The following is a 14,054-nucleotide window of genomic DNA, read 5'->3' on the forward strand; positions in this document are numbered from 1 at the left end:
TTTTCATTCTTATCACGTGTCCCATCCTTCACACCCTGTGGCTTTATGAAGCGACTGATGCTTGATAGTTCCTCTAGGTCCTTGGTTGTTCGTCACACCCAACCTTCCAACGTGTTTTTGCCTCCATATACAGCTCTGACCATTTTCCTTCTCCATCTTTCCAATTTACTACCCTTTTCCATACTTCACTACCATACGCCACTGTGGGCCTTATTACCAGTATTTTTCTCGATACATAGTTGAATTTCCTTAATGTTCGTAGGTTCTCCATTTTTGTACTTCCCTTTGCCAATCTAACATTCAGTTCCCATTTATCCTGACCATTCTATTCTATCATAACCCCCAGATACGTAAAATGAACTACTCTCTCGAAATTATATTCTCTTGATTCATTAAACATGAAAGTAAACGGCCCCTCTCCTTTTTGCTCTGTATTTCAAAGTAAGTATTATGTAATTTGACTTTTCCTGGTTTATTTTGCCCCCTATTCTAATCTTTTTATAGCATTTCTTAATTATTTTCTTCAATCTTATTTTCGTTAGAATAGTCATCATCAGAGAAAGCCATCCATTGGTTTTCATTGTTGAAGATGGGATCAGGTCGTTTTAACTGGACTATTTGTGATTACTGTTTCCAATACCAAATTAATAAGTATCGTGGATAACCGATATCCTTGTCTATAATTGATATATTGTATTCGCGGTGTGCAAGTACTTGGAAGGGAAACGAGAAACGACCGTGCGCGAGTCGCGGAGAAATATTGCAACTATCTTAAATAATTCATATTGTCAATTGAAATTGTCAAATTGACGTATATTTCATACCTTCTGTCATTGAAGCAGAAAAATTATATATTGATCCACAATATGGATATGATATGCAATTATTATATAAAGGTAAATTTAATTAATTGTATTTTGCTTGCAGTACTGCATTTTAATAACTAATTTTATTTACTACATACAATTGTTTACGTTTGCATAACATAACCTGCATCTTATTTTGTCTTCTTATTATTTTTTTGGACTATGGCCTTGACAATTATCCAGCAACCAGGACTAATATAATTGGCCAATATAATTAAAAGTGCGAATAAAAGTACAGAGCGTAGAAATAGAGGTCGCTTTGCCGAACTTGCACGGTCCCAATACTGTACACTATATGCTATACACATCGACGTACGTTTCACTTTATGTTTTGACTTAATTTGTTTGAAAATGAATCGTGACGCTTGGGAAAAGTTATAGCGGACGAACAATAAACCTCTGTTCACTTCAAATTCATCCGATAAGAATTCTCTCTATACTACATGATTTCGTATGCTATTCAGTCATACTTACTAACCTAACCAGTTTTGCAGATATGCCCAAGGAGCTTTATACATTTTATTTCTTCTTATTCTATCATGCGCTTGTTTAAATTTTATGAACACTGTATGAAGGGTTACCTCATGGTCATAGCAGGTAGTCTGGATTACTTTTAGTGTAAAAATCTGATCTCTCACTGATCTGTGAACTGTGAAACCGGCCTAATACTTAGCTAGCTTATCTTCAGCAAATCTGTTGAGTCTCTCTCTTAGTATCCTGGCTAATAACTTGTAACAAGTATCCAACAGAGCAACAGCTCTGTAATTTTCACATACCAATCTATCCCCCTTTTTTGTATATGGGGCATAGCAAAGCGTTGGTCCAATCTTTGGGCATATTTTGCCCTTCCTATATCCTCTTGAGGATTATACAACCTTTTTTGTCGTTCTTTCCCTTCATTCTTTAGAATTTCCGCAGCTATTTTGTTTTCTCTCGTTGCTTTGTTATTTTTGAGCCCATTGATTATACTTTTACTCTCTCCTTCACTGACAATTCTATTATTATGCCAGCGTAAGGAAATTTTCACTTATTATGCAAATTTTAAAAAATATTACAATGGATATAATGTTTGTTGTTTTATACATATAAAATCATAAATTAACCTTTCTTCATTACTTAATCCATCTTTTCTTTGTTACAGGTAAAAGTGTGGTTTCAAAACCGACGAACCAAGCACAAACGAATGCAACAAGAAGAAGAAGCCAAAACGAATTCAGGTGGTAATAAGTCGGGTTCCCCCAATTCGCAGCACAGTTCCCATGTCAATAAGTGGAAAGAAGAAAACTCGGACGAGTACGGGGAGTATATTGATATGGACATGGAAGATGAGTGCATTAGTGATGTAGAGAGTGAAACATAAACTGTAGAAAGGGTTTAACTGTTGGTAAATTGTAGAACAATCAAGTAACAAAATCATTATCTTTCTTTCATGGAATCTATACTGTTTATTTGAATGTGGAACCATCTATAATATCAAATTTGTATACTCATTTCACGGATTTTTTACTTCAAATCTTTCATATTTTCTTTATGACATTTATAAGCATTTTTCGATTTTTTAAATTATAGTGGATGTTCAATTTTCTTTATTTGTAGTGTTCTGAAGTTATTTCCTTGTGGCATTTTACTATTTTATTTGTGAATAAAGCCAAAATTTATGTTTGAAATTAAATTTATTTGACGTTTCGACTTCCACATCGGAAATCGTTATAAAAATACGTGAAATGGCAGAGATCTTTGTCTTCAATAAACCCCATAAAAAGAAATCTAATGGTGTTAAATCATACGAATTAGAGGGCCAATCGGGACCACGATTTTTGAAGTGGAAGTCGAAACGTCAAATAAATTTAATGTCAAACTTAAATTGTGGCTTTATTCCCAAACAAAATACTAATTTTTTATTTGTGTGACTTATGTATTTTAAGAAGAAATAATGAACATTACATTTTTTTAAGATTGATTAAATCCACACAAAAGATATGTAGAGCTATAAAAATGGACACATTTTATAGATTACCTGTAAATATGACTTTAACATTAGTCAGAGTAATATATTATTTATATTTGGCAATAAGTATAGATCATTATTTTGTTGTGATTTCACCATATTTTATTACTTGACTCATTGGTTTCTCAAATGAATCATTTGTTAAGTACAATAATAATGGTATATATTATCATGCAAATTAAATGTATGTAGGTGTGGAATTCTGTTCATTTCTTTTTTATTCTCAAAAAAAGAAGTTTTGCGAATGTTTTAAGCTTTAATTTTTCTATTGCCAGCATATAAAAGATCTGCAAAAAATTTATAGATAAGGCTGATTTAGCTTATTATAAAATATGTCCCAGAATTTAAGAAAGATGAATTTAAAAGAAAGCCATGTTTTTTTCTTTTGAATGTAATTTTTTTATTAAGTAATAAAGTATACAGGATAGGGTTATGTGTGGAAGAGCACATCAGCCAAATGGCCTCCATGACTTTGCTGGCACATACGCATTCTTTTGTCAAAATTTTCTATGACTATTTTGTATAAATGTGGCTGAATTTCGTTGATGCAGCGTTGAATTTCTTCCTTCAATGAACGGATGGTTGAAGGCTTTTGGGCATAGATCTTTGTCTTCAAATAACCCCAAAAAAGAAATCCAATGCTGTTAAATCACGCGATCTAGCGATCTAGGGGGCAATTCTGATCACCTAAACGAAAGATTACACGTCCAAGAGATGTCTCATGCAGTTTTTGAATTGTTTCATGGGCTTTATGGCATGTGGTACCGTCTTGTTGAAACCACATGTCATTGCTGCCAATTTAGGCAGCCTGAACTCATTCATCAGAGTTAAAAAAACAAACCAAAATGCTAGGTCTGGAAATTAACACAGAAAAAACAAAAATAATGACTCAGACGAGAAGAAATATAGTCCTACAAAACATTATACATGAAGATGACATTGAAACGGTTGGAAAATTTACATACCTGGGAGTAGCAATTTATGCCCACGGATCAGAAGACGGAGAAATACGGAAGAGAATAACGCAGGCAAACAGAGCTTATTTTGCCCTCTCTCATATATTTTGGTCTAAAAGTGTCCACCGAAATACAAAGATGAGAATCTATAAAACTTTAATTCGACCAATATCATGCTATGGCAGTGAAGCCTGGGTCCTGAAAGAAACATCCAAAAACAAACTCGACACATTCGAAAGGAAAGTACTGAGGAGAATACTAGGACCTGTGAGGGAAAAAGGAATCTTCAGAAGTCGATACAACAACGAACTTTATCAACTTTATAAGGAAGCACCCCTGTCAGACTTCATTAGAATACAAAGATTGCAATGGGCCGGACATGTGATAAGAATGGGAGAGAATAGGCTAAAAAAAGAGCACTGAATGCTAGAATGCAGGAAAAGAGACCGGTTGGAAAGCCAAGAAAACGCTGGGAAGATACAGTAAATAGCGACGCACAAGCACTTTTAGGAGTCCGTGTATGGAGGAGAGCAGCCACAGACAAACAAGGGTGGAGGCAAAAAATAAAGGAGGCCAAGGCTCAATTTGGGCTGTAGTGCCGTAGAAGAAGAAAAAGAACTCATTTATCATGTTGCGATATCGAGCACACGTAACAGTCACTACTGGATCAGCTAGCTTTATTTTTAACCTATTGACTGCCAGCAACGCAACTCTCGTGTTCTTCATATGATTCATCTTATGGGTCTAATATTTCGCGGGCATATGGAGAATAACCTCTTATTGTGGGTGGCAGTCAAAAAGAAGTATGGCCCTGTGATGCATCCAACCCAAAATCCTCACCAAAGAGTGCCACGTGGTTGTAGTTTTTTTGACAGTGACATGGGTTCTCAGAACCCCAAATGCGAAAATTTTAACGACTAACAAAGCCATCTATTTCTTTATTATGCTTCCTTACGCATAGTTTCCCAAAATATTTCGATTAGTGTCTTCACCTCATTTCAATATTCCGATCATATTTTGTACCAAATTTTCCTTGATTGCCAAACTTTCGTTATTTTTACAATATGGTTCAAGAATGAAAACTTATTGTACTCTCATGTAACGCTCCTTTTTACTAAAGCTAAACTGTCATAAGTCAAACTGTTTTTGTTTTACTGTTTTTAACACTTTATTGCACACATGGCAGTAAATTCAAATTTTTTGCGAATTTTGGGCCACCTTTATTAAAGATTGTTTAGATAACAGTCTTTTGAAAACTTATATAATACGTCATAAAGTACACTCAACCAAAAAGTTACGTAATATTAATAAAAATATTAATTCAGACAACAAAAGCAATACTTAAAATTTGTCCAATTCTTGGTTTTATTGGAACAACAAAGCAATGTTCATCAGTTCATTATTTTCGTTAGTTGATCCAATGTATTACGTTTATTGAATGGAAGAACATACATTTATTAATATTACGAACACTGTTCACTGAGCCAACTAACACTATTCATTGAAACAACAACGTCATTAATTGACCGACGAAGACTATTCGTTGTGTCAATAACAGTTTTATTTCTCCTAACGTATTTCGTTTATCTCTACAATTATTTCCGTTTATTCTTACAATTAATTCCGTTCATTCCCACAATAAATACGGTTATTCTTACAAGCAATTCTATTCATCCTTACAATCAGTTTCGTTCATTCTTACTATGAACGTATTTTATGTTAATAATTACTGAATGCATTAGCTCAATGTATGATATTAATTGATTAATAATAATTTTGCAAATCCCCTTTTTTGTCCTAAATCTAATGGACTTTACACTGAGTGATTTCTCATATGATTTCACTTATACAGTGAGCTGGAAAAAGTGGTGTCCCCTTAACTTATTTATTTTTAGCACATAAGCAAAACGCTCGGACAGGTCGATTTTTAAAATAATCAAAGTATATTATAACATCCATGTTTCTAACTTTACGCGATCCCTCTTCAGGTGACAGCCACAACTTTGGTTTTTTTTAAACGAGAAAGTACATCATGTGACAGCTCATTTAAAAACGTTTGAAATAGTGATTCCAAAAATGTATAACACTTTAATCATTTTGGAGAAAACAGGTGCAAGATTTCGATCGAATTATTTTTAAACACATTTTTTTTTGGAATCCTTGAAAACTAATAAGTATTTTTGAAAAATTTAAACGCAGAATAAAAGATTAATTATTACCAAGGGCTGAAAGTCCGTTAGAATAAACTGAAATTGAATCGTTTATTTCAGAAAAGGGTCAAGTCACAAGTATTTACTTTTGAGAAAATCAAGTTTACACACTGTTTAGATTCAACAAACAATCACTTTATATAAAATAAAAATTCTACCTAACAACCTGGAGTATTTATCAAAAAGTGTTGTATTTTTAAAAATGTATCTTGTTAATTTGTTTAAGAAAAAAAAATTTTTGCACTTATTTTGTCACGATTTGTCACTTGACCCCTTTCTGAAATAAACGATTCAATTATAGAATTTATAATAATAATTTATATTTAAACATATTTGAAATTATAAATTATACTAAATTTTCTCTTTTTCACCACTGCACTGTGACTTATTAAAATAATCATTATAGAACTTCTCAGGGACTTCAGACCCTCGATAATAGTGTAATATTTTATTCTGCGTTTGAATTTTTCAAAAATACTAATTAGTTTTCTCAGGATTCGAAAAAAATGAATACGATATTAGACACACAAAAACATACTTCCAATACGGACTAGAATTGGAAACGAAATGAAATTATTCGACACTTCAGCAGAGGTAACAGCATTGTTTAACAAATAACGATAAGGAAAAGCCGTTACATTTCAAATGGTCAAGCAAAACATTTATTGTTTCAACAACTTCGTTGATTGTTACCATGAACGAATTGACTGTGGTTATTAAACGCAGTAGTAGATTGATTAATGCATTCGTTGTCACAACAATCAGTTTACATCTATAGAATAATCAAATATTACTCTATATTAACAACATTTGTACATTGTTTTAATGAAATCTGTACGTTGTCTCGATAAACCAAGGTAATTGCTTATAATCTACGAAATCAAGAAAGTGCTTTGCTGCCAGAATTACCATTATTTATTAAATATATGAAACTAACTTATTGTCTGAATAAATTGAGTGTTATTGATTAATGTACTCTAGTTATTTTCACAATTATTATTCAATCATTGTGACAATATAAAAATATATTGATCAATGCCTAAAAGTTGGTTGAAACAAAAAATTAAATTGTTACAATGAAATACTATTCAATAATCACTGTTAATCAATATTACGAACTAAATTTTTTTGAGTGTACTTAATTTACTATTTTAATTAGGAATAAGCCACAATTTTACTTAGAAATAAAGTTTATTTGACGTTGTGATTTGAATACCTATAATCAACTATTGTTATGACTTGCGGTACTTGAGTGTTCTACAACTAAACCAACATTTTGTAAATATTCAATGTGCAAATACAAACTCGGATCAAAAGACATTCGACTTGCAATAACCCCGAAATGACATTGATTAGTGCCAACTGAAACGTGCCAAACTTTCCTTGTTATAGTGCCAATTTTCAAAGAAAAAAATGTCCTGTTGTTACTAGTTTTGAAAGTGTACATAGTCATTATTTATTTCGTTCTTACAAAATTATATATTTATTTTCTTGTACATATTTAGGTGTCAAAGTTTTTGTTTGTTTTTGTAATTACTATCGAAAATGAAAAATGCTTGAGGTTGTGTTACATATTAAACTAAAAATGATACAATAAAAACTGTTATATATGAACCTTAATCAAATTTTCGGCTCAAATCAAATCAAACCCAACGTTGGGCGCCAATTTGTAACAATATAACAACCAATCTATAACAATGGAGTTACTGCTTATATTATTGTTATGTTACCAAAGTAAGAAAACTTCAATAATTAGGATATATAACTTGTGGTGAAAAATATAACATCCTACAGTTGATATTGTAGGGCAAGATTCAAGGTAAACTGAGCATACAACGAAGAAGAATGTCCTGATTGAGGAATTTCAGAGAATGGTTCCGACTGAATTCAATACAATTGTTACATGCAGCGACTTCCAAAGATAAGGATAACAATGATGATTGCCAACCTCCGTGGCGGAGAAGGCACATGAAGAAGAAAAAGTCTTTTGAACTATAGTTGCATTCATTAATGTTTCTATACAATCTAGCTCCCTTAAAATAATATTACAGCACTTTTAGCATGTTCACTAAGTCGCACTAGGCTGTACTTTTACACTTCGTCAACTTGGCGTGTTCTCTTATCTGGAAACTTTCTCCTAGATCTGCGTTGTCCAGGAGTTGTATTGCCTAGACATTCACATAATAAAGCAGGCGTTGTACATGTCTGAATAATCAGATTGTCACCCTCTTGTGTATCATGGACAATAACAACTGTTCTTCAGTACATTGTTCTAAAACCTCTGGACTATGAAACCTCTAGAGCTGCGCGCCATGAGATAAACTGGTCTAAATATTTGTTTCTGTATCAATAGTTTATTATCGATGGATATAGTTCGGAATTTACCATAGATATAACTTCCTTCCATGGTCTATTGTCTCCATGGAGACCATGGACATACAAACGAAAGAGAGGGAGACCACAGATGGGATGGGTAGATGACCTGAAACACCAAGCCGGCTCAAAATGGATGCACATGGCTCAGGATAGAGAAATATGGAGGAGCGAAGGGGGGGCCTATGTCCATTATTGGATGTCGCAAGGCTGATAGATAGATAGATAAATTCCTTAAACTAATAATGGAAGGAAAAAATAAAAGAAAAGCGTGGTTCTGACTTACAGCAAATGACCTGGCTGCGTAAGATCAAGGATTGGACAGGATTAGACCTCTAAACCCCAGGTTACCTAGTGCGTGGGGCTCTAAGAACATATTAGCACAAACAATTATTAGGTAACTATTGGACACTTACAGAACGACCAATAACTGCTTAAAGGTTTCGAACCAAAAATTCTAAGAAAAATATATGAAGGAATAAAAGAGCAGGGTTTGTGGCACAGGCGTTAGAATTTTGAGTTCTACAGAAGTTTTGGAGAAAATGACGTAAAATTTATTAAGGTATCACGCCTTAAATGGATAGAGCATGTAATCAAGTGAGGGGAAGGTGTAACATTCAGGAAAGTTTTTGACCGAAGAGGGCCGAGGAAACAAAGAACCAGAGGAAAACTGAGACTGAGGTACTTATCAAGATAACTTATTGGACGATTTAAAATCTATTGGAATTAGAACATGGAAAAGAGTTCCCAGAGACAGGAATGAATGGACGATCTGTTTTGAAGAAAGCTTTGACTCTAAACGAGCTGATGTGATGATAAATGATGATAACCAAAATCAGGAAAGGTCAAAAACCTATTGCAAAGGTCTGTCAAAGTAGGATTAACAACATAACAAAAGGTAATTTGAAGAAAGCTTTGACTCTAAACGAGCTGATGTGATGATAAATGATGATAACCAAAATCAGGAAAGGTTAAAAACCTATTGCAAGGGTCTGTCAAAGTAGGATTAATAACATAACAAAAGGTAATTACTATGTATCATAAAAATTAGTTAATTTTGTCTACAAAAGTCATATTTAACAGTTTTTTATTACTATACTTGTTTTAAAACATACCTGAGAAAATAAAAAACACAAAATCAAGCATTTTTTTGTAGTGCAGTGTAAATGTAAAATATTTTCATAAATATTTTTGATTTGAATCGTGATTAAATGGGAGTAGATTTGTAAACATTAAAAGATGTACCTTAAAATATCACTCGAGTTTTCTTACAAAGAAAAATACGTTAAAATGAATATAAACGGTTTCGTTTTGATTAAAATCGGGTCTCTTGCCATCCTCGACACGTGTTTCTATATTTACCCGTTATCAAGGAGGCTTTGCCAGTTTTGCAAGGAGGTTTTAAAAAACACATTAATTTTGTTACATTAATTTCGCAGCAAAAATCAGTTCACGTAAAAAAGTTTTACTTTGCAATATGTATTTTTATAATAAAATGAAATTTAGTTTTATAAATTTTCATCCCATTTATCAAATCATCGTAATACTAATACAAGAACTTTTATTTCTGTGATGTTTGTATATATTTTTTACTATTTTAACATATCTGCGGATAACAAAACTTCAATAAACTATTTAAGATGTGTGAAATGATCGAAGGATAAAGGACACAGCTAAAATCGAAAATATATCATATAATAAAATACAATGCGTAAGTAAATAAATGTGACAAAGGGGGTGATAAAAAAATAATGACAGTTTGATATATAAAACGTATGTCCCCAAATGCTTTGTTTCTGAGAAACGAAGTGTTGATTTAAAAAAAAATGGTACTCCACTGAGATATTTCAAATAAAACATCATTTTACAAAACATCGTTCAATTTGTGACAAAAAAATTTCTTGCCTATTTCTTGTATAGTCTATCTGCCTATTTTTTATCTTTTTCTTCATGTGCCTTGTCCGTTGCGGACATTGGCTATCATCATAGCAATTTTAATTCTGTTTGCGGCGTTTCTGAATAACTCGATTGATGTTAGTCCAAACCATTGCCGTAAGTTTTGAGGCCATGAATGTCTTCTTCTTCCGGGTCCGCGTTTGCTTTCTATTTTACCCTGTATTATCAGTTGGATTATATGATATTTATCATGTCTCATAATATAACCAAAGTATTCAAGTTTCCGTTTCCTAATTGTGAATATTATTTTTTATATAGAGTGTCAATCAGAAAAGGTACCATCTCTATAATTTGGCATCTATAGAAAATCTAAAATATGCAGAAACACGTCAATTTATTTTTGAGGGGGACATTTTGTAGATCAGTTTTCAACTAAATTGCAACCCTCTAAATGATGACACAACCCCCAGAATCTTTAATGGAAAGAGGGAAGAGTGAAACCTTATTGTAAAGGTCGTTCAATTACCCTTTCAAAAATATCACATATAGTATTTTTTACAAAAGCGATATTACGTAGGTCAAAATTTTTGACGTAAGAGAACTGTCAAAACATTAGAATGTGACTTTTCATTATTGCCATGTTTATTAGTAATATCGCTTTTGTAGTAAAAATACTATACGTAATATTTCATTTTAGTACTTTTGGAAAAATCTTGAACTCAATACTCCAAAAAATTTTGGAGTTCTGAACTCGATACTTAGTATCTTTACGGTTTTACTTGAGATTTCCAAAAGTACTGAAAAGAAAAAATATATTGTATGTGGTATTTTTAAAAAGGTAGTTAACCGACCTTTAAAATGAGGTATCTCACTCACCCCCCTTTCCATTAAATATTTTGGGGATTTTTTCTATTAAAGATTTGTCCGCCACCGCTAGAGGATTGATGCAATTTGGTTGAAAATGGGTGTAAAAAATGTCCCCCTCCCAAATAAATTTAACGTGTTTTTGCATCTTTTTAAAATGACACACCGTATATGAGTCTCCATTCTTATAAAAATAAAATTAAACATCTAACGCGTTAATTAAATGAAAAAATGAAAATCATATTAATTTTAATAAATATTGCGATTAATATGCATCTTATCTATAATATTTTCTTTCACTTTTCCTTTTACACTGGGGTACAAAATTAACCGGACTCCTCAAAAATGGGTCATTTTTGATGTCTCGAATTTCCTAAACCTGTTGTCCAATTTAGGTGATTTTTTAATATGTTATAGCCTTATTCTTTATCAATATCGCTATAATAATATTGTGTCTAAACAGGTAAATTTTCATTGCATACCGGGTGTACCAATGAAACTATGTTTTTTTCTTAAACTTCGCATCACCATGTGGAATATTCTAGCATTTATAAAATACTCAAATTAAAACCCAACTCTCCCCTTATATTTTCTCAACATTCTGTTTTTTGATTCATTCGCTTAAGTAGGACCATAAAAAAGTTAGGAAATTTAACAACTAGCCATGTTCTTTATCAATACAGGGTGTTTCTAAATAAGTGCGACAAACTTTAAGGGGTAATTCTACATGAAAAAATAATGACAGTTTGCTTTATGTCCGCAAATGCTTCATTTCTGAGATAGAGGGTGTTGAAATTTTTCTTACAAACTGACGATTTATTTATTGCTTATAAACCAGTTGAGATATGCAAATGAAATTTGGTGCGTGTTAATACGTAGTTATTGTACATTTTTTGACCTACAAGTAAGAATTTAATATTTACCATTGGCGCGCATACGGGTAATATAAGCCCTCATATTACCCGTATGCGCGCCAATGGTGAATATTAAATTCTTAATTGTATGTCAAAAAATGTGCAATAACTACTTCTTAAAACCCACCAAATTTCATTTGCATACCTCAACCGGTTTTAGAGCAATAAATAAATCGTCAATTTGTAAGACAACTTTCAACACCCCCTATCTCGGGAACGAAGCATTTGCAGACATATCGTTGATAAAGCAAACTGTCATTATTTTTTCATGTAGAATTACCCCTTAAAGTTTGCCAATTATTCTTTAAAAACACGCTGTATTAATGAAAAACATGGCTAGTTGTTAAAGTACCCAACTTCTTTATTATCCAACATAAACGAATGAATCAAAAAACAAAATAACATGAGGCTATAGTTGGATTTTAATTTTAGTATTTTATAAATGCTAGAATATTCCACAGGGTGATGCGAACTTTGAGAAAAAAACACAGTTTGATTGATACACCCGGTATACAATGAAAATTTAACTGTTTAGCAACAATACTATTACAGCGATATTGCTAAAGAATAAGGCTATAATATATTAAAAAAATCACTGTGTCCGGTTAATTTTGCACCTTAGTGTATTATTTTTTGATACCTTTAATACCTATAATATACAAAATATTATAATTATGTTTATCTAAAGCTATTATTTCTTTCCAAAAACTTTCATTACGTTGTGTTTCTAGTAAAACAACAAATTAGGACGTAAAAATTTGGGAATATATTAAAGATAAACAATTTTATATCCTTGGTGTACATTTGAATTCTATCCTTGAAAATTAATTCATAATAAACAATAGTTTTTGATTATTTTCGATTTAAGCTGCTTATGTCTACAGGTCCTAAAATATACATCGATTTTTTTACTTGTATACTTGTATTATTTTGAATATCAGAATATACTGATGATTGTGAAGTACCTAAAGTGTAGAAATTTGCAAAATATGTTGAGTTTCACGTACTTAAATCTTGTAATTATAGAAGATTAAATATAAAAGGAGTTTTATCAAATTCATGTTTTTATTTATAAACTAAATATAACCTGATTACCTGTATTACCTGAGATCTAATAAATCAAATTAATGAAATTACACAACAAATAAAAACAAATTAAAAACAAAACAACAACAGAAATTTCAAGAGAATGAAGAGATAAAATAACTAAAATCAGAAAAAAAAAATTAAAACCAAAGATTGTAAAAATTTCCAACGAATTGAGCCCTGTCAATCCACACCTCTTAGTTATGTGGAGTATCAAGGAGTACTTACTTAATAACATCATAACAACACTTCACCAGGTTCAGACGACATACCAATAAAATTTATTAAAAAAATTTCCAAGGTTGCAAAAGAGTTTCTACTTTAAACATTTAATATTATTTGGTCACAAAACTTACGAAGCAGAGGTAGTCAACCAACACGTTGGACTGATGATCTAAAACGTTGCCATAGGAATTGGATGCAAGAGGCACAAGATCAAAACAGATGAAAAGTTATGAGGGAGACATCTGTCCAGCAGTGGACAAGCAGCAGTGCCGGATTAACCATTAGGAAAAGTAGGCAGTTGCCTAGGGGCCTCGCAGGGTCCAAAACGAAAAAATAATAATTAGAATTAAATAAAAACTATAAATCATGTTATGTTTGAAAATTCAAATATCGCGCAATACAGTAAAAGTGATGGACGTATAAAACTACATTACAATGCATACTTTTGTTCACATAGAAAGTCTATGTTGTGAGCATAAATCGCTAATAAATGCCCTTTGGTAGAATAAGGAACAAAAAATCGCCGATATAACTTAATTAATCTATAAAATGCCAATAGTGTCAAAATTTGATAAATGTCATTAGTGTCAAAATTTTATAACAGTGGAGTAAACTTGCCTGTGGTTGGACCAATTACAAACAAGCATTACAGCGCG

At 32.0% G+C, this 14,054-nt stretch overlaps 1 protein-coding gene across 1 annotated transcript in view; it reads left to right on the top strand.

Moving 5' to 3' along the window:
• Positions 1 to 13,131, top strand: part of LOC114326473 (homeotic protein empty spiracles-like) — a 166,429-nt gene extending 153,298 nt beyond the window's left edge. Inside the window, exon 3 of the mRNA XM_028274861.2 lies at positions 2,008 to 13,131. Within this exon, the coding sequence (XP_028130662.1) occupies positions 2,008 to 2,226 (219 nt within the window). The 3' untranslated portion in view covers positions 2,227 to 13,131. The remainder of the gene's footprint in view (positions 1 to 2,007) is intronic.
• Positions 13,132 to 14,054: the final 923 nt, after the last annotated feature.

This window comes from Diabrotica virgifera, chromosome 2 (assembly GCF_917563875.1).
Source record: "Diabrotica virgifera virgifera chromosome 2, PGI_DIABVI_V3a".
NCBI classification, from domain to species: Eukaryota; Metazoa; Arthropoda; class Insecta; order Coleoptera; family Chrysomelidae; genus Diabrotica; species Diabrotica virgifera.